This window comes from Chelonia mydas, chromosome 2 (genome assembly GCF_015237465.2).
Source record: "Chelonia mydas isolate rCheMyd1 chromosome 2, rCheMyd1.pri.v2, whole genome shotgun sequence".
Taxonomy (NCBI): Eukaryota; Metazoa; Chordata; order Testudines; family Cheloniidae; genus Chelonia; species Chelonia mydas.
Window position 1 is genome coordinate 102,384,067 of NC_057850.1, and position 22,159 is coordinate 102,406,225.

At 41.0% G+C, this 22,159-nt stretch overlaps 1 protein-coding gene and 1 long non-coding RNA gene across 3 annotated transcripts in view; one reads left to right on the top strand and one right to left on the bottom strand.

The window, feature by feature from the left end:
- Positions 1-13,123, top strand: part of LOC119565616 — a 25,470-nt gene extending 12,347 nt beyond the window's left edge. For both annotated transcript variants that reach the window (XR_005224380.2, XR_005224381.2), the window contains exons 2-4: positions 8,318-8,453; positions 12,561-12,730; positions 12,982-13,123. This is a non-coding gene — a long non-coding RNA (uncharacterized LOC119565616). The remainder of the gene's footprint in view (positions 1-8,317; positions 8,454-12,560; positions 12,731-12,981) is intronic.
- PARD6G (par-6 family cell polarity regulator gamma) overlaps positions 2,116-22,159 on the bottom strand; it is a 104,518-nt gene continuing 84,474 nt past the window's right edge. Inside the window, exon 3 of the mRNA XM_007060392.4 lies at positions 2,116-4,949. Within this exon, the coding sequence (XP_007060454.1) occupies positions 4,090-4,949 (860 nt within the window). The 3' untranslated portion in view covers positions 2,116-4,089. The remainder of the gene's footprint in view (positions 4,950-22,159) is intronic.

Genomic DNA, 22,159 nt, shown 5'->3' on the forward strand with positions numbered 1-22,159 from the left:
TTTTTTTTTTTTTAAATCTATTGAAAAGATGGCTGTCACATTAGTAAAGGATGAGAGCCTTCCCTGGCACTAGAATTAAGACTTCTCCCCAGCAGGACATACTGTTAAAAAGTCAAACCAAACCTGCCCATCATCCACTGACTGGGCCAATATTAACTGAGTTTTCCTTAGAGGTGTCCCATTAGAGTAGCAACTGAGCTCAAGTTTGCTTAAAGGGACATCCTCAATTTAAAGAGAAAGTCACTTCTGTATAGAACTGTTGATTACAGTTAACACCTAACACTTATATAACAGAAAGTTGAGAAGTCTTTTTTCTTCTACTTTTCCAGTTTGTTTACATAGGACATTTGTTATAACTTCACATATAGTCAGTTTCAGACTTCTTGGACACAGTCAAGAGATTTTCATTTGTGTGCATCTCTCCTGGACCAATAGTGGAAGAGAAAAGCTATTTTAAAAAGAGACCACGACAAACTACAGACATTGGTGATGGGGTGGAACTCTGAGCGGTAGTACCTGAAACTACTTTTAATTCCATTTTTGAAATGATTTCAAGCGGATAGTATCCCTCAGCTGTATGTGTTCACAGGCCAAAGTGAGAATGACAGAGTCAGCTCCTAGAACTTTAATTTTAGCCCGTAATGAGGTAACATGGGCTAGGACTTTCCTTGTAAGAACTATGCACTACCTTCAACTAAGTTGATATGATTTTCCATCTGAGTCAATCTGGCTGGCTTCTGATATATCCAATTTTGTGGAAGCTTCCTTGAAGGAGAATTTAGTTATCTCTGCTACCTCAGTCACTCTTATTGTTAAATACTTCCATTTCAGAGGTAATATCCTTTTATGCTGGAAGGCCACTTGCTGAAAAGTTTAAATTGAAACACACAGTCTTGGCTTGTCCACTTTCTCCACTTGCAGAAGTTTTTTCTGGAATCAGAACCATACCAACTCGTTCACCTTGAAGGAGAATGTAAACGTAAGGTTTAGAGCAAATTGGGTACAATTAGTCCAAAGCTTTAGCACCATTCAGGGACTGGTGCCTGAAGTCCCATCTACACTAAAAATGCAAGAGTTTTGATCAAGTCAGAGAACACACAGTCATATAATAACTGATGCAAATGAAGCACAGACCTGTAGATACTTCCCAGAAAAGAGAGTTTTAAGGTATCATTCATCTCATTGAGGTGTTTGCTTGAAAGCCTGATGACAATTTAGGTATCCATTGGTGCTAAGGATCCATTGTGACAAAAGTATTGAGTTACTCTGCAGTTGTAACTGGACTTCAAATAAAAGTACCTCCACTCATGCCAATCAGTCTGCATGGAAATGTGACTGAAGTTTTTATCTAATATATATTTTAACAAACAGAAATAATTGCGAGATTTGGGAAGATTTATCCTTTATTTTAGTATTTTGTAGACAGTGTAGTGAACTTTACTTATAGCATCATCTACCCGTGACAAAGTAGTGTTTTACTCAGAGGGGCTCCAAGACTCCTCTTCAGATGTTTCTCCAAATGCACTTTATTTGTACTCTCATGAAGCAGTCTACACCATGGCATCATACAAGACATAAGTGTCGTAGGTGTTTTCTGGGAAGTCAGAGCAATCCCATTTCTCTAGGGAAAATATGTGACTTGAAAACAGACCTGTGGATGACAGAGCAAACTACTCTCCTTCCAGGGGAATCAGAACTGCAACAGTGGCATCCCTTAATAAAGGAAAGGTCATCTATGAGGGAAAACCCAACCCAACAGAAATCAGAACAGTCTGCTGTGGACACATGAGCACAGAGGGTCCACTGAGGAACAGAGCAACAAACATCCCCCCAACACAACACAAGTGTGACCAGAAACTAGAGTCCAACTGGTTTGACATGACTGAAGAGTCAGACTTTTCTACTGACAGATGTAGTAAGGGGGAGGAAAGAAGGGTGCAGTGCAAGTTACTAGAGTAAGTGCCAGCACCAGCGTTGATGACATTTAAATTGAAAGCCACGCAAAGAGCGATCACAATTTGTAATCCATGACTAGTCACATTGCTCAACCTGCCATTATTCGCTGAAGAAAATAAAACTTCAGCCAGACAGATCCCTCTTACTCAGAGTACAGTATACCTTTAAATAAAACTACTTTTACTGATAAACTGGTCTGTGACTGAAACATACAATGGTACAGTGAGGAAACTGTCTACTGCACCAATATCCGTCAGCTAAAATATGGCTACCTCTGCCAGCATACAAATAAAGTGACTGAAAGAGATGGTTGTCACAGGATCAATGTTCCATTCTTGCTGACCTGACCAAAATAGGTACACATCTCTCAAACTGACACAGCAAACAGGAGAGAATGTTAAAAAAACAATATTAAAGAAGCTTTAAACTATCCAAAAAATTACAGATTTAATTCATTGTCCTCAAGCATATCTGGCAGAGAACAGTGTAACATTGTGTTAATAAAGTAACAGTTGCTCATTTGTATTTTTAAAAATTAGAGTGAGAATCCACATACACCTTCCAAGTCCAGAACTGCACCTTGTTAAAACCTAAGTGGTCCGAGTTTTCAAACCCAGTGTAATATTAAAAGAAATACCCATTCCACCACATTAAAAAAAAAAACAGAAAAGCTTTAATACACAATACTACAAAGTTAAAAAAAAAACAAAAGAAAATGACACAGCTAAAAGTAGAAAAATACATTGTAAGACAATTATATTTGTTCCTTAAACTGTTGAAGATATCACAAAATATTTTAGATTAGGCCATTTTAACAATTTGTGGCATTTTCTGGAGATGAGAAACAATTGGGTGCAAAATGGTTTCCTTTGGGTAATAAGTCCAGGTATTGACTCCCAAGTTAGTAGCTCTTAAATCCCTACACAACATGGCAGATTCCGCTCTGATGCATCAGTGTCTGAAATATTGAACAAACTGTTCAGAGATAGGCTAGGAAGTCAGCCAGTATCCTTCAAATAGTGTACTGTAGACAGCCAGCCTTTTGCAGCTAAAGTCTTTGTGGATTCAAGTTGCCCCTAAAACACAGCAAAAAGCTCTTTCCATCAGTGATGTAGTCTAAGACATGGTGGTAATATGTATTTAAGTCATTCATATTTTTTTGTTACCCTTCTGGCTTGTGTTCTCTAAATTCATACTACTTATGTTACCAAGAGATGGAGATGATGAAAACAGACAAGAAAATTACCAATTTTAGTGACTAATAAATATTTTTAAAAAATAATGCGCTTTTCACATGATGGTGCTGGAGTCAGTTAAAATTCCTCTAGGTAAATCTATTTTCCTTTTCACATACAGTAACCTAATATACAAAAATGTTATAATTCAGACAGTACTGCCACTGACCAGCAGGTGGTGCTGATCTAAAAGGAATGATGGTATCAACATCCTCCTCTATGCCTCTTTCTTAGACTTTTTAAAAAAAATTACACATATATACACATCTCATCTCATTTGGTCAAAGTTTTGTTTGGAAAAGTGTAAATGCAGCGCTTCCCCAACATTGCTACCACCAGAGTAGGAAACGGCTACTTTATATAGAGTTTGTCCAGATTAGACATAACATGGCAAATAATCTGTGTAAACAAAAGATAATGGAAGACCGGTATGTAATAATAGGAGGACTGATCAATTGTCATGAACTTTTAATATTTTAAGAGAAAACTGTATTTTTCTCTGACCAGTTTAAAAAAAGACCCCACTCCAAACTGATATGTCCATTACTATTCTCAAAAATCCACGCGAACCCAAAAGAGCAGTGCTGCCGTTTCCTAGCCCGTGGGATTTTTTCTGAAGTGTGTGTCAACTGAAAGTAATTTTAGATTTGGTGCTTCCATTTGCTCTCTCATTTTAAAACTGGGACAAACTATACATTTATACTATTTTTCAGAATTTGCAGTAAGTAACAGTTTTACGTCTAATCCCCAAAACCATGTTTCCTAGAAAGTAACATTTTTCACACCCATGGGGTCTATACGAATGTAGGTTCTCTCATTCTGTGCGTCAGGGGTTGCAAGAGTCCAATTTGTTCCAATTGGCACTTAAGACTGAAAACACTAAGTACAGGAACTGCCACTAAAGTGTAATCACGGTTCCATCCTCTTCAATGCCTCCTCTGGGGATAACCAAACTATGTCGGGGATCAGTTTTTAAGGAGCTTAGTATTTTGTGGATGTTACCGTTGCTTTCTCGGCCAGAGTTACTGTTGAGAGCCAGGTCTCTCTGAAGTCTGTGGCTAAGACTGCTGCCATTGATTCGGGAGAGACTACTAGTGGGGAAGCTGTGCAATTTGGGAATGTGCTGTGGGTCCAGACCACCCTCAATGACAATGTCAGCTTCCTCATCACTCTCCATCTCATCAGGGTGGAAGTTTTGCAGCATGTGTGAGGAAGGCAAGCTGTGGTGACTAGCTGTGCTATCTGTGGACTGGCCTGAGCTGCCAGACATCCTACTGCTTCGGATAATATTGTTCCTTTGGTTTGCTGGCTTGACAGTGATAATAAGATTGTGGCTGTTGGCGATCATCATGTCCGTTACTTGGTCAAGAGTTTTCCCAGCCACTTCAATGCCATTAACTTCCAGGACCTCATCATTAACAGCCAGCAATCCTGTGCTCTCTGCTAAGCCTCCAGGAACCATACGAGAGATGAAAATACCAGGTACTTTTTCCAGTCCATGAGGAGTTACTCTCACACTGGTCCCATCACGGATGTAAAATCCTAATGGTTTCTCACACCCATGTCGATAGAGCCTCACTCTTCTGTGCGTTTCAGGAAGAATGTCCACATCAATGATGGAAGACACTGGTCTAAAATCATGAGGCATGCTGATATTAATGTGGGGACGCCTGCGAAGGTTGTCGTTGCGGAGAGTCACCAGAGCCTTCTTTTTCCTGGTTAGCGTGTTGGTCCCAAAGTTACTGTAGTCCACTTCATCTGGAAAAGAGAAGCTACTGTTATATATCAATTTTATGGATTATAGGTCAATCTGGAAGGTATATCTAATAAGCAAATCTGGTTCAGTGAAGTGTCTCTCCCAAATATATGAATGCCAATGAAGTCCACTGCTTAGCTAAAAATCTCATTTAATTTTATGTTTGTTACCACTTCACTCAGACAATTCACTGAATTACAATTAATACTTCCAATTGCAATCATATTTGCAAGATTTCAGATGTTCAGTCTCATCTATTTTTTCTAACATGAGAATACTTGCTATTGCAAGTCTGACACACGGTTCTACTCTTACGGACAGATTTTCAGTGATAGGGGCTCGTATTTTATGCATACATCTCAGGTGTGCAAATACCAGATGTCCATATGCAAATTATCCACACATGACTAACTCTGAAATCTGAATCTTGGAGTATTTTATGTCCAGGCTACAGATTTGTACGTTTGTGTTGGTACCTGGAATGAGTGTTCCTCTGTGTGAAGAGCGTGTTGTGTGTACATTTTAAAAAAGTGGTTAAATTCTCTTTGCAGAGTTTTATCCCAAGAATGCGTGTGACTGATTCCAATCAGCAATGAGATGCATAAACATGTGAGGTTATGGGAGTTATATATTCTATGTAAAGAGTTCATGTGGTGACTCTAAGAAATGCTCCAAGAGCCATAGAATAACAGATGTACCTAAAATTCTTACCCCTAGTTCCCAATACAAATATGGTATCATATTTTAACATAAAACATGCATTCATTGGAGAGATTTCATCAGAAGTTCAAGAGGGCTAGCACTTCAGACATAAGTATTAATAAAGTGTTGCTTAATTCTACTGTTGGAAGACAAGCCTCTAAAGATACACAAGTGGTAAACAGTGAGACTAATATTTTCATTCTTTCCCTCCCACAGCACAAAGGGTTTGGGTGTATCAATGTGTATTTGAGGAGAAGTGGTATCTCTGTCTGCTGGACTTTGTCATAACCCAAAAGTGTTGGAAAAAAACAAAGTTTAGACTCAAATGTTACAGAAATGCTTAATGCCTAATCCTTTTTGATCAGTTTTTCAAGAGGATTATGGAGATTTATATGATGAATAATTAGAAGATGAAGACTATCAGGATGATTTTAAATTAAGTTATACTAAGTTATCCAGCTGTTAAAGGAAACTGGAGTTCTTGGTCAGAGAAGCAGCATTTATGGTAATTTTCTTCTAGTTGCATAGAACACCCCATTAATGTCCAAATTCTCTGTTGCCCTACACCTCATTTGCACTGACTATGTTAGCACAAAGTGGCCACAAAGTAGCTGTAGGGTTCTCCCCCTCAAGAATATCTCCAGTGCAAGGGGCACCTCTTGGGCAGGTGTGCGAAATTTAAAGCTTGTCCCTGTTCTCTTTCATTACAGGTCTCTCAAAGCCACACCAGCTGTTCTGCTATATTACCTTAGTATGCACCATGCTGTGGCATCATAACTACTCCAGAGCCAACCCATACGATAAGCATCACCCTCCCCCCCCCCAAATCAGTGCACACTGGCAAAGTTAATACTGAAATGTTTAAAATATCCAAATATAAAAGTCTGAAACATTGCCAGGAAGTGGCCACAGCCAGGATAATGCTAAAAGAAATTTTTAGTAGCAGAAATTAGACTTTTCTGCTTCCCTCACTGACAGAATTGTCAACTAAATTTCCATCACTGGTGAGCATTCATGAGCCAGAAAGACCTCAGATTGACTTCAGATCCCAGAAAGTTTCCAGGGCTCACTATAAACTTCTTGCAAACTGAAGAAATTTGATGTAGACCGTAATGACAAGCATAGACTCTCACTACCAAGCCCCACCTCAAAAGTCGACACTTGCCTCCCCCCAACTGCACCTTGCTGGTAAAATTGTTAGCAGTGCTTGAGGGAGAGGGAGTGGGTGGAAGAGATTTAAAAGCGGAAGTTCTTCCTCAACCATAACTAAAGCATTGTGGTAGTAGCACTGTATTTCACTTTAATGAAAAACAATGAAAGCTTAAATGACTAAACTGTGCAGATTTTGGTGAAACCTAAGATTAAATAGTAATGTTTTAATTTATATTTAAAATACATGAAAACCAGTTTAATTTAGAACTTCCCTCTGCAGTGTTAGAACCGTCCCCGCATTATGCTAGTTCATGAGAACCAGAAAGAGATTCTGTTACACTTTGCCCATATTGCAATACAACTACACTAGTCAGAGTCCCTAACCTTCCACTCACTCCCTCAAAATACCGACACAATATAGATGGTGAGAAGTAATGCTTTTCAAAATCACTCCGTTTTAATACTGCAAGGCAGACTTGCAAAATTCTACTCGTCCAGTTAGCTAAGAAGAGTCTGATACCTTAATTTTCTTTACACATCAGTGATTAGACCAGTGGTTCTCAACCTATTTATCTATATGTGGCCTGCATCCAGTATTACCTGTATGGCCATGAGGATGTCACATGGGCTGCAGTTCTGTGCCGATTAGGCCACAGGCTGAGAACCACTGGAGTATACAGTGTATGGATTGATTAACATGACAATTTGCAAGATTGTTTTGAGGTAATATGAATGCCACAACTAAAGAAGAGTATACAAAGACACAGATATCCCAACATGTATAGTCATGATATCCATGCAACAAGTACCTTTAGTTCCACAACCATGGGGGAGGGGGAAGACAGAAACTTGAATTTGTTTTGCTCTTTTGACCTTCCCACATGCTCTCAGCCTACTAATCCATCTTCTGAGATGACTGCCCACATTCCTAACCTCTGAGCAGCTTTATACAGCTACCTTTTTTAATTAAAAGAGAACCCACCACAGAAATGGTTTTTCTTTTCCTCCAAACATGGATCAGCCAGAAGTAGGCGTTACATTGCAAATCACACAGGCTACATTCAGTGCAGGTCCACTGACTGTTTTAGGGGGTCAGTATTTCATGACCAGCTTGCACTAGAAACCAATCCAACGTCTCATCGACACAATGGGATTTCCATTTTTCTGGTAATGTCAAGCAGTAGTTTTAAGCCCTGGCCAGTCATGCAATATTAGTTTTTAAGATCATATCATTTTCATTTCTAGAGAACTCAAGTTTAATTTCTGGATGTTATTACCAAATGTCACTCCAAAGCCCCAGGAACTAAGGCAGCCACTTGACTTTGGATAGAGAGAGAGATTAAAATAAGCTGCAAATTAAAGTTTTCTAGAAGAGCTCAAATACAAAATACATGATGGGTGATGACACAGCTTTTGTTGGGATGCCCTGCTCACTCGCCAACAACTATACATGCAACAATTGATCTCTGTACTGCGAATTTCTGTAAAGAGGGAATATTCTTGCTTCATCCTACAGGGAAGTAGTTCCATTGAAATGTGACATCAGTTTCCATGACGACAGAATGAGGTCAATCACACACGTGCAGGATGGAACAGAAACCCTGTGGTGAAGGTAGAAGACAAGGAGGAGGAGGAGAGTACTTACTGGCTAAGTAAGTTACTTTGCATATAAAAGTTCTCTCTTTTCCAGTTTGCCCTAGTGTGCAAGTCTCTGTCAAACTGTAGTTTATTACTGAAAGTCAGCAATAAAAACTGTTCAAAAGTCAAACTGTCTGTGACACTGCACTAATTACACAGGTACACAGTTAACAGGGGTTAATAATATAGTAGTGAATATGTTCTTGGAGTTTCTTCATCATAAAATTTCAGGAAGTACAGTAATTCCATTTTACTTAATGGAGTGGATCATGTTTGATTACTGGTTCTTAATGGGGATGAACAATTACTGTGTGAAAACTTGTAATATTCCACACAAGGCAAGCTGGCGGAATTCTCCATCCTACTTAATCATTCTGATGTGGAATAAAATTGATCCCTCTGTGGGTCAAAGATGTCAGTGTTTCTGCAAACTTCTGCACAATGCTGGGAACACTGTCTAGAGGTCCTGTATTTCAGTGAAAGTCAGATTACATAAATAAGAAAAAATGTGACCCCTGCATGCAGCCACAGTGTAAAGAATTAAAGTAAATTAGAAGTGTGACTGATGCTATTCACAGGTGACAGGAAGGAAGAACTAGACCAGTGGTTCTCAAACTGTGGGTTGTGACCCCCGGGCTGGTGTTAGACTGGCTGGGACCCAGAGCCAAACTGAAGCCCAAGCCCCATAACCGAGGGCAGCAGGGCTCAGTTTAGAGGCCCCCCTGCCCAGGGATGAAGACTTGGGGCTTTGGGACCCCCTGCTCGTGGTGGTGGGGCTCGGGCTTTGCCCCACCCCCACCTCGGAGCAGCAGGTTCATGCAGGCTCAGGCTTCAGTCCCCCTTCTTGAGGTCGTGTAGTAATTTTTTAAAGATTTACAACCTATCCTGAAAAATGATCCCTCACTGTCACAGGTCCAGTCCTCACTTACAGACAGCCCCACAACCTGAAGCAAATACTCACCAGCAACCACCCACCACACAACAAAAACACTAACCTAGGAACCTATCCTTGCAACAAAGCCTGATGCCAACGCTGTCCACATATTTATTCAAGTGACACCATCATAGGATCTAATCACATTAGCCACGCCATCAGGGGCTCGTTCACCTGCACATCTACTAATGTGATATATGCCATCATGTGCCAGCAATGCCCCTCTGCCATGTACATTGGCCAAACCAGACAATCTCTACACAAAAGAATAAATGGACACAAATCTGACATCAGGAATCATAACATTCAAAAATCGGTAGGAGAACACTTCAACCTCTCTGGCCACTCAGTAAAAGATCTAAGGGGTGGCAATTTTGCAACAGAAAAGCTTCAAAAACAGACTGCAACGAGAAACTGCTGAGCTTGAATTAACATGCAAACTAGATACCATTAACTTGGGTTTGAATAGAGACTGGGAGTGGCTGGGTCATTACACATATTGAATCTATTTCCTTAAGTTAAGTATCCTCACACCTTCTTGTCAACTGTCTAAACGGGCCATCTTGATCATCACTATAAAAGTTTTTCTCTCCTGCTGATAATAGCTCATCTTAACTAATTAGCCTCTCACAGTGTGTGTGGCAACTTCCAACTTATCTGTATGTATTGTGACAAAGTTCCTCCTCTGGTGGGTCCTGTGCTTATTGGCGGATTTGCTCGTCTCAGAGATTCACAGCAGCCCTCAGTTTGGCCACCTTCATGGCTCAAATCTGCCGTTCACTCAGTTAGCCTCATCACTGGCCAGCATGGGGAAAAGGAAGAACAATAATCCCCGCAGTGTCTGCTGATCCACCTAGTGGATTGGGGAACAGGCCAGAGACCTTCCCCTCTGGTGGAACCCACGGTCCAGGTCAACTCCTCCGATATCAAGTAGGGAGTTGGGGGGATGGAGGGAACCTGGACCTGCCCTCTACTTCGGGTTCCAGTCCAGGGCCCTGTGGCTTGCAGCTGTCTACAGTGGCTCCTGTAACAGTTGTGTGACAGCTACAACTCCCTGGGCTACTTCCCCATGGCCTCCTCCCAACACCTTCTGTATCCTCACCACAGGACCTTCTTCCTGATGTCTGATGATACTTGTACTTCTCAGTCTTCCAGCAGTACACCTTCTCACTCTCAGCTTCTTGCACCTCCTGCTCCCAGCTCCTTGCATGCACCACCAACTGAAGTGAGCTCCTTTTTAAAACCCAGGTGCCCTGATTAGCCAGCCTGTCTTAATTGATTCTAGCAGCTTCGTGATTGGCTGCAGGTGTTCTAATCAGCCCATCTGTCAATTGTTTCCAGAAAGTTCCTGATTGTTCTGGAACCTTCCCTGTTACCTTACCCAGGGAAAAGGGACCTACTTAACCTGGGGCTAATATATCTGCCTTCTATCACTCTCCTGTAGCGATCTGGCCTGACCCTGTCAGCGTGTGTGTGCGCCTTCTTACTATACGTTCCATTCTATGCATCCGATGAAGTGGGCTGTAGCTCACGAAAGCTTATGCTCTAATAAATTTGTTAGTCTCTAAGGTGCCACAAGTGCTCCTGTTCTTTTTTCAGTAATTTTTGTTGTCAGAAGGGCACTGCGATGCAATGAAGTTTGAGAGTCCCTGAACTAGACTTCTGGGTGCTGAATCTGAACACTGAATCGATTTCTTAATGAAGTATTATAAAGAGAATGCTTGAAGCTCTGTCAAGCATAAAATGCGGTGCTTACAGATTAAGACAAGTGTCCAGGATCTGACGGATCACACTGCTATCACTGAACTACAGAAGACTCAGACATGAGTTTTAACTATGTTGACAATTTTATTTCCTGTAAAATTTTTAAATGTCAAAAAGAAGGGCTCCTAACCTTGTCAGTTCCATCCCATCTAACTTCCCAACATAATGCTGCACATACAGAAATACCTTCAATTTTTTTTGTAGACACCTACTGTTACTGTTCCTCTTTCCCATAAGGCATTTACTTTTAGTGCATTTTGTGAAAAATTCCATTACTGAGCAGCCTGTTGGACAAACACTTGGAATATTTTTGTCTGCCTCCTCATTTAACAATATAGTGAGACCTTTTTTTAATAGTGAGACTTATCTCATTGTTAAAATGAAGACGTCTTTTTATTAGTGAAGAGAGAGCCTTGCACAGCAGCACCCTTCCTCAGGCATTTGAGATTACCAGGATTTGTTTACGTTGGTGGAACTACCTCTTCTTGTCCCACAATATTGAAACTTCGTAGAACAGCTCACTCCCAAGTCCGGAAACTTTTTCCAGCACAGCTTCTAAATTTCGTCAATGACTTCGAGCTAAAAATAAATTTTTAGCAAGGAAAGCATCATCCCAAAATACAGCAAGTGCGCAAATACCCGTGGTACCCATTAGTTACTCCTGTAACAAATTTGTATTCTGCCTCAGGCTGACTGCTTACAGAACATAAATATTTACCTTCCTAGTGGCCACTGGGAATATTACCCTGGAGTCATGTAATCAATTCACAAAAAAATAAATAAATGTATCACAGGGGAGCATATTTAAATAGCTATTTGTAAGGGAGAAGAAAACTGCTTAGAACATCTGGTTTTAGCCAAAAAAGTATTGTATTTCCTTAATTTACATGAAACAAGAAATTACAGACCTTCTGAAGCAACACCAGGAGCACCACTCCCATTGCTTGGACAGCTGCTTTCCATAGGAACTGCCTGCCAGGCTGAATACCAAAGCTTAGCCAGATAAGATTATATAAACAAGCTGAATTCCACAGAGAAGCAGACTGCCAGTCTCCTATAGGAACAGTTCATTTTAGACTCTACATTTTCAGAGTGTGCATACTCTTGGCTTATTATTTCCTCTGGGAACTGTGGAACATTAGTTGACAGCTCTGGAAAGTACTTCAAAGACAAAATTACTTCCACTAGGGAGAGCAGCACTTCAGGCAGCTTGGGAATGAGGCCAATGACTCATTAATAGCAATGGGTTGCCCCTCAATCCAATAGATCTCCATTACTGAATGTTAAAATAAGCAGAGGTCCTAGAAGAGTTTGCAGGAGACATTATGTTTACCCCTTCAGCCCTCCTATACACCATCTACAAACACTAGTATATTTTACTATAATGTGGTTTATGTAAATACACTGACAATGTTGTTTTTAGACAAACTTAGGTACACTTGCACCCTAAACTCTACAGAATGAGAGCAAGAGTACTGTGACATGATCAAGCAACACAGAGGTTGGCAGAGAAACATCTTCAGCCAAATGAGATCTGGTGCAGATAGCATTCAAAAGGATTAAAAGGAAACAGACATGAGGTGAAAGGGTTAGGTAAGTTCCTGGGTCTAGATCAGTGATGAATGAGTAATTAGGGGGGGAAAAAGATTAAGCTAGTGTTCAAATGAACCTTTTAATTATTATGCTGAAGTTAAACATTAAATAAATATAAATAAATAAAAATCATTCCCCAGTAAGCCCCAGAGGAGCTGTTCTAAGTTTATGATTTGATGAAGAACTGGTTGTACTTACTGTTCTATTTAAAGTAACTTCTCAATTTTTTCCCTTTGATAATACTGTACCAGGTGTTCAAAGAAACTGGACGGAATGGAGTCCTATTTTTCAGCTGAAGGAGTAACCTGGCTGTTTTAGCTGTGCCCCACACAGAGGAGTTTTTAAACAAAGAACAGGACAAACACAATCTCATTAAGTTAATAAAACCGAAACAATCACAGGAGAGTGTGTGGAAATTCTTGCGTTTCTCTTATACACTCCCAATCTCAACACATCTTACATTTTATAGGATAAAAACTGAAAACCAATGTGTTTTAATAGTAACAACAACTGCAAATGCTTCACTACGGATGTTCTACTGTGTAGAATGACAACAGAAAGGGGAAACTTTATACTTGAACAGTATGGCTGGTAGCCCCTACTGCTGATTCGGGTCAGCAGCAGTTTCTGTTAAAGACAACCTGTCATGGTGATGCAATATTAAAAAGGATTTATTCACCTTTCAAAACATGAAATGGACATTAACATGTTTGTAGAGTTTAAAAATCTGAAGAGCCACAAGTACTGCATGTCTCTCCCCCCCCCAAGCCCTGTGGAGCATTCTAGTCTTTCTTCAGCGTGGCCATCATTTTGCTTCTTGGCCTACCAAGCTATAGAAGATAAAAATGTAACTAACTCTGTTAGCCTCAAGGCTTCTCTTCCTTTTCAGCATCAGCAACAACTGTGATATTAATAATTTCACAATTTTGACATTTTTCAAGACTGCTTGAGAATTTTCTTGGTTACAAGTTCTGGCTGGGCTGCCTGCTGTTGGTGGTGCTAGCCACCAGGTGCCACTCTTCTGCCTACTGAATAACCCTGTTTGCTGCTGCGTGCAGGGCTCTGTGCTTCTTCAGACTTCTGGTCCCTGACTGTCCCTGTACACACCACTCCTCAGGGGCTGTTAAGAGTATGGCCACAGGCTGATTAAGTTGAATTAGCTTGCCCCATGAAATTGGAGGTTTGGGGACTATTAAAAGGATGCTGCCAAGTAGGTCCCTAGTCTTCGACTTCTCAAGCCTTCCTTACTTGCAGAGCCCAATGGCTGCAAACACTCCTCCAGCCCAGCAGTTTGGGACTCCCTAGGCAAGAGGAGGTATTTGATCCCTAATTTAAATTTGCTATCTGGAGAGGCAGGTGGCCAGCAGAGTGGACACTATGCAATACCTCCTCTCAATGAGTGCTCACACCCAGCTGTCACAGGTGTGCAAAAAATGATTTTATGCAGTCTATTCTCTCCAGTTGTAAGAAGACATTTTCTCATTGGATAAATATTTGTCCAGAAAGCAGCTTCTGTTTAGGTTTCTCTCTCTCCTTGTAGTTTTTGCTATCTTTTTATGAAACAAAGATACAAGAGTTGGTTGGTATTAATTTTGAATTCAAAGGGGTCTTTCCCTGGCCTGGATTCCACACTTCAATGATAAGTGCAAAGTAATGCACAGGGGAAAAAATAATCCCAACTACACATATACAATGATGGAGTCTAAATTAGCGGTTTCCATCCAAGAAGGAGATCTACGAGTCACTGTAGATAGTTCTCTGAAAACTTCCACTCAGTGAGCAGCAATAGTCAAAAAGAATGTTAGGAATTTTTTTAATCCCTTTCCTAACAAGACAAAAAATCTTAATGCCACTTTCAAAATCCATGGTGCGTCCAAACCTTGAATACTGTGTCCAATTCTGGTCACCCCATCTCAAAAAGGATATGGTGGAACTGGAAAAGTTTCAGAGGTGGGCAAAGATGATTAAATGTATGGAATGGCTTCCATACGAGGAGACATTAAAAAGATTAAGACTATTCAGTTTACAAAAGAGATGACTAAGGGAAGGTATTATAGAAGTCTATAAAATTATTTACCCTTTCCCACAACACCAGAACCAGGGATCACTTGATGAACTTAATAGGCAACAGGTTTAATACAAACAAGAGAAAGTACTTTTTCCAGACAAAGCACAACTAACTTGTGGAACTCATTGCCATGGGATGTTGTGATGGTCAAAACTATAACTGGGTTCAAAAAAGAACTGGATAAGTTTATAGAGGATAGAGCCATCAATGGCTATTAGCTAAGATGGTCAGGGATGCAACCCTATATTTGGAATGACCCTAACCCTCTACCAGAAGCTGAGTGTGAAAGACGGTTTCCTTAGAGGTTTTTAAGGCCTGGCTCGACAAAGCCTTGGCTAGGATGATTTAGTTGGTGTTGGTCCTGCTTTGAGCAGGGGATTGGACTAGATGACCTCCTGAGGTCTCTTCCAACCCTAATCTTCTATGACGGGACAGATCATTCCATAATTGCCCTGCTCTGCACACACCCCCTGAAACTCTGGTATGGGCCACTGTCAGAGACAGGATACTGAGCAAGATGGGCCCTGGTCTAACCCAGTATGGCAGCTCCTACGTTCTCTGCTGTTGTAAAATGTTTATTACAGGCAGTAACAACCATTCTCTTTTTATGGCTGTAAGATGGCCCATATAAGACCATTTTGTCAGACAACTCTAGGTTGCAACAACTGAAGCAGAGAAAGTATTTTTTAAATAAAAGCATTATTCCAGCCAGGAAAATGGAAAGTTTCAAGAGGTTATATTTCTCCCCACCTCTCCAAATACAGCCTTCAGAAATTTGTTACTTCATTCACAACGGACACAGCCAGTGCAACAAGCTGATTGCTTTGGGGGAATCAGTCACCTTGTTAGCGAGAGCAGCAGGGTTCCCACACTCAGCAGCACGGAGCTGACACCTGACTGGTACCAGTTGTGGGGCAGGGAGAATCACAGCTGCAGGCAGCTCTCCAGCTGGCCACAGCCTGACAAATGAAATTCCATAGTACTCTGAATGCAGGCGGCCCCCTGACATTCCAGAAGAAAAAAAATACATCCCACATAGCTGATGGAATTGAAGGGAGAACAGGGTAGACTTGTAGTCATCATTTTCAAATCAAGGTGCATTAAAAAAAAAAAAACCACCAGACCTATAATTAAGAGCAATCTCTTTTCAGTGTGTAAATAGTCAATATGGAAACTGTAGCTCTCATCTAGTCCCACCTTTAATTATTCTACATCTCCCACTGAGTCTTGATCTGGAACACAAATATGGTAAAAAAAACCATCAACAGACGTACCATTTTATCTCCATCTGGACATATACAAGTGCTGCATTTCTATAAGAATCTACGCTTTTGAAGAAAAAGAGTGAGAGAGGATGGTATTACTATGCTGTGAAGCAAAGCTAAAGGAGGGATCAAACTTTAATCGTTCCCTACAACCAGCTCCAGTTGTAACAAAAATGTGAACCCTCTGTATTAATGACACAGTGAACTACACGTCAGTGTCCCTTTTGTGAACGAACATCCTGCATTACCTTTTGTTTTAAAAGGTACAATTAAGATTTTGTGAGAGGTAAATAAAATTGTTTTCCCCAGTGTTTAAAAAAAGCAGCAAATACTTGTAACAACAATTCTGAAGTTTGGAAGATAAGAACAAGAAGGGTAAATAGGGTTGGTAGGTGCTGCCAGGGTACTGTTGGAATAATTAATTGTGATATCTGACATCATTCCATGATCTCGAGGGAAGGCATCTTTCTTAATTTGTACTCAAACAGGGAACTTTTACTCCTTGGAGAAGGCTGATCTGGGAGAAAAACAAGATTATAGGATTTATTAATATCAGAGGGATTTTAAAGAAGCAATTCAAGATTTGCAAGGGCATTGAACAGCATAGGAAGCAGGGAGAGGAAAAACAGGTAGCTCATTTGAAGAGGATTTACAGTCCTCTGCAGAGGTTTAAACTGCCTCAAAGAGACAGTATTGGAATGAATCAGTACAATTTTTCTACAGACATCTACATGAAAAAGTTAAAAGTGGAGCTTTTCCCCTTCTTTTAATCTTTTCAACTTTTCCCAGAACCGCAAAGGTTCATCTCAATGAGAGCTGCCATTGTAGTGGTACTTGTCAGGAGAAGAGCAGCATGCCAATATCAGGCCCAATCCTTCCAGATGGTGAGTCTCCCTCAATATCCATTCGCAACATAATCCATCTCAAGTAGATTTTTACTTTGTGGGACTGGGCTCCATAGTTTGTCACAAAGTGCTAACCCATAGATAAATGGATGAGAAAAGTTATAGACTTTCACAGATGTTTTAAAGTTCTGTTATTTACTAGTAAAGTTTGTGTAGAAAGTGATATTTACAAAGAAAGGCTGCTCCAGTGGGTAGGGCACTAACTTAGGTCTTGGGAGACCAAGATTAAGTCCTCTCCCTGCGTGACCTCAGGCAAGTCACTTGGCCCCTCTGTGCCTCAGCTCCTCATCCATAAAATGGACATAATAGTTCTTCCCTACCTAAAAAGGTGTTGTGAGGATTAAGGATTGTGAGGTGCTCAGATACTATGATAGCGGGGCCCCACATAAGTACCAGAGACAGACACACTAAACCAGTGTTAAAGAGAGGTTCTGGTAAATAGTATTTCTCTTAGCACGGAAAGCTACCAGCCTCTCTGGTGCATTCCTCTACTGAGTAATGCTTCATTCATCATGAGCTAGTTCAGACAGGCAAGATCGCAGCTTCCTATTCCTTCAGTAGTTACCGATTTAGAGAAAACACTATCTATACATTAAAAAATTGGACATTTGTATTTAACGAATCAATTAATACTTTAAAAAGATAAACTGCAGTTCTCCTTTTAAACATGCAAGATTAAAGCTTCTAAAACTAAGCCTCACCTCTTTTCAGGACAAGACACATTTTCAGGTGGTTGTAAAAGACATCTTTAATGCCACATTTTACATTTTATTTTCTCTCTCTGTAAAGAATACCAACACTATAGAACAGATGTGTTTCCAATAATGGTTTGGTCAATTTTAACTATTGTGTGAAGAAGCACCATATCTGAAAGAAACACCCAACATTTACATTGTTTACATACCCCTTATCTCAGAATTAAAAGGTTTCAAAATAAGTGTGGCATAAAACATTAATTACAGCATTCTTCTCTCAAGTCCTGACCTTTGGGAGCCTCCCAAACTTTGCCGGCTGAAATTAAATTAGTCACAAGATAAACACTTGTCATGGGTCAGCCTTCTAGCCTAATGGGTCTGCACAGCTGTATCTTCTCTCTAATCAGTTCTATGCCGTTGCTGTTCAGGATACTATAGGCCTTTTAAACTGGCAGGCTAACCCTTCCACCTGCACACCAGAGGATAAATAGCGCTGCACTCCAAACTGGCAGAAAGGTTTTGACTCATTTATCATAAGCAAACAGGAACACACTGCAGTGACTTACAGGAGACAAATTCCATTTCCAATCCCTTGGCTCCCCGGATGACAGCATTACAAAGGCTGGTGGGAGTGCCCAGAATCATTCAGGAACAACTCCTCAGGCAGAATAAGGAGTGGCACTGATAAGTTCCAAGAGGGAGTCATACCCAGTCATCCGGAGTTAGGAGGATAGTTGGTAGGATCCAGTGCCTTGAAAACAGGTGTGTAGACCGTGGGAAAACCAGCAGAGGAGGAAAGAATGCTAAGGACCAAAGAAACAGGGGGATTCCTGGGGGGTGCCTGGAGGGTGCCACAAAGCATTGCTTAAGCGAAGTCCGAGGACCACAGAGAAGTTCTATTGTTGATCAATGCGCCACTTATTTAAACCGCAAGAGAAGCACAGGAGTGCTTTCAGGAGGGGTATTAACATTTTTTGTAAAGTGGGTTCGATGCCACCAAATCCAAGGCTAGTTCTCGTGGGTCTCTCCCCTGAAGAGGATGTGTATTCATCTCACAGGCAGAAATTCCTTTTTTGGGGGTGCAACTTTTGTTTCACGCAGCAGAGGAAATCAGATGGTCCTGACTGACTTTACTGGTGGCACATTCTAAAGCTACTGAAGAACTCATTTACTTAATGAGAAATGAATCTCTTCCTGACTAAATACAGTGGTATAAAAATAGATTTTTTATTTTCAGGGCTCAATTATTCCTGGAGAGGCACAGCCCTGTGATGGAGGCAGTGTGGAGCCCTCCCACTTCAGGGGGAGCACTGGACTGCACTCTGCTTAGTTCCTCAAATTGGAGGAGGACGAGGCAGGGCCATGACACCTCCACCATTACCGCCTTAGCCTAGAAGGGCATGCTGCACCCAGTAAAGGGATGTAGCCGCAGGTACACGCTCCCTGTGTACTGGGGAGCTCCAGTAGGCATTCTGTCTGCAGAGACTGAAATGGTACCTAAACTTCATGTACAGTGCAGGGGACAGTTCCTTGCATGAGTACCTCTCACATCTCTGCATTACGGACCAGGCACGACCTAGCCGTGTGTGTGTAAAATTGAAATCCTGCTGGATGTAGGTGGAAGCTGCATGATACACTCGTATGCCCATTTCAGAAGTGTTGTTTTTCTTTAAACATGTTTAATAAAATATTTCCACACAAAAGCTGCTAGTGTCTCCCCATCCCTAAATGTATTTATGACTTGTCACCTCCTAAGGGATGTGACGGACAAGTTACGAAGTAGTACTCTTATCCTTTGCTATGACAACTGATGCATATGAGGGGTCTTGTGCATAAAGGGGAGGCATCAGAAACAAACCCTTCTTTTCCTAAGGAGTTTCACAGAAGGCTCAAGTGCAATTTTTTCCCCCTTTTAAATAAAGCAGCATTCCTCTTATAACAAACACTCCCTTGGGTCCTGGAGCTGGGAACAAAGTAAAAAATGTTTAACTACTTTCAAAACATTAGAATAGCAATATCCTTTCAGATTATTCACAAAAAGTTATTTCTTTACATACAGAGAGCTTTCTAACTCCTCACCCAGTTCAGCTCTTTGGATTTTGTGTCATTTCTACATAAAATTTGTGCTAATCTAGCAGAATGACCAGATCTCATACTAGGCGGGTGAGATATGCCAATATTGTCTGAATGATTACTCAGAGATTTTGATACTGGAGATGAAAGGGTCTGTTTTAGAAAGCATCTGCAGCATCACCATCTGCTTATGTTGGCACCCATCGTAATATCTGAGCACTTTGAGGATAGATGACTGGTACTGCACATGTGAGACTATGATTTTTCGAACTCCCCACAACTGCTACAGTCACACTCACTAATCTGCGGTACAGCTGCTGTAGATATTTTGTGCTTAGAGCATATCCAGGCACTTCTCTTCATTCCCCATAACCTTCCGGTTTATCTTCCAAGGGACAACAGGCCATTTCAAAATTTGCCATCTAAATTGCTCTTTGCCCATTTTTCAGGAGTTCCACATACTTTAGGAAAATTTTTAGAAAACCCGAGATTACAGTTCTCCTGAACAACTCTCAGAATAGTCCCACTGGCTACATGGCTCACCACTCACTTGTTTACATTTTCCACTTTTCTGGATGAGCAGACAAGTGATCTTTTCAAGCTCTGATGTAGGCTCTCTAGAAAACGTTCAGAGCTTTATCTAAAGGCTGCAGAGTCAATACACTAGGCTAATGGAAAGGGTTCTGACCTGTCTCCAGTTTTATATGTATGCTTTCCTTCGTTTTGTACAACAGACGTTGCATTCATATATCTAGGCAAGGATCTAATGCTATCTCCTATTGTTAATCCAGAGCCTGAGCTTAGAAAAAGCATATTGGTCCAGAAAGTATAGACAGTTTTCTAATCAAGTGCTTCTATGTCCCGGCAAGTTGCAAACTATAGGTTTAAAAAGCATCTGTGTCTCCTAATTTAAGAACTGTTTCCATAGTACATATTCAATGATTCAGCAAGGATTGCTATGCAGAAGTTCAACAGTTTCACTAACAAATACTTGGTACCTCTACAGTGGTGCATTCTCCCTAAGAGTGAGAATCCATTGGAGCCCCAAGCTACTTGTTGTTGTTCAGGTCACTTGCTTATATCTATTGAGGTAGCACCTAGAATCCCCAGTCAAAGGTCAGGGATTCATTGAGCTAGGTTCTGTACCACAACAAAGAACAGTCCCTAACCAAGGGAGTCTAGGTATCTGTCAAAAGACATTGAGGGTGTATGTCTACACAGCAACTAGACACCCACAGCTGGCCTGTGCCAGCTGACTCGGGCTGTTTTATTGCTGTGGAGACTTCTGGGCTGGGGCTGGAGCCTGGAGTCTGGGACCCTCCCACCTCACAGGGTTCTAGAGCTCAGGCTCCAGCTCAAACCCAGAAGTCTACACTGCAACGGAACAGCCCTGCAGCCCAAACCCCGCCAGCATGAGTCAGTTGGCACAGGCCAGCGGCCGGTTTTTCTTTGCAGTGTAGACATACTCTAAGACGGCCTGACTGAGCCAAATGGAGAAACTGGACTTCACCCTTTCTCTAAATTTGATATTAGCTTTTGTCCAATGCACTGGGTTACTGTAGCTATGAAGAAAGAATAAAAAGGAGATCCCAGGGTTGCATGGCTTTGACAAGGGCTCAGGCATATCTGGAATTCTTGTCACCAGAAATTCTATTTGTCAGTCTTCATGCCTCTCCTATCCCAAGGGAGACAATACTGTAAGTCCCCAAAATTGGCTATAAATGAACTCTTCATGCTTGGGATCACCATACTGGTAGGGAAAAATATAATAACTTAAAAGTGTCTCCAAAGACTATATAATGCCCACTGACAAACAGATCCATCTATTCAAGGTAAGTACACAGACTATGCGGAGACACTGCTGCCTTTTCATCACAATGGAGGGGGGTTGCAGGGGAAAGTCCAGCCAAACCACAAAATGTATAGATTTTGGGTGAAAAATAAATGATTTATAACTATGGTAAACTCTGTAAGGAGTCACTGTAAAGAAGCACAGCTGACACCAGGGGGATAATCATCTTATGTAGCGCTTTACATACGTAGAGCTCCAAGTGCTGAAAAAAAAATTATTTACTGGGCACCAGGGATTAAGTTTGTATTGTAACAGATAAATTAGCTGAAAACTGAAGAATACACAAGTGACTGTCTGAGATCCAATAGCTTTGAATAATGGAGAAGGACTGTGGGGTTTTAAAGGCAATGTAGTACTGAGGATATAGAATGTCACTGACAAATTTCCTGAATCCTCACAATCAAAGTATCTAAAATTAAAAAAAGGTAAGCACTACTGACAAAACTTAATTCAGACAAATTTCAGTATACAGTTACGTCCTGGTCTAAGGATATGGCTACAGAGCAATTAAACACCCGCGGCTGGCCCGTGTCAGCCTGGTCTGACTCAGGCTCACAGGACTTCAGCTGCG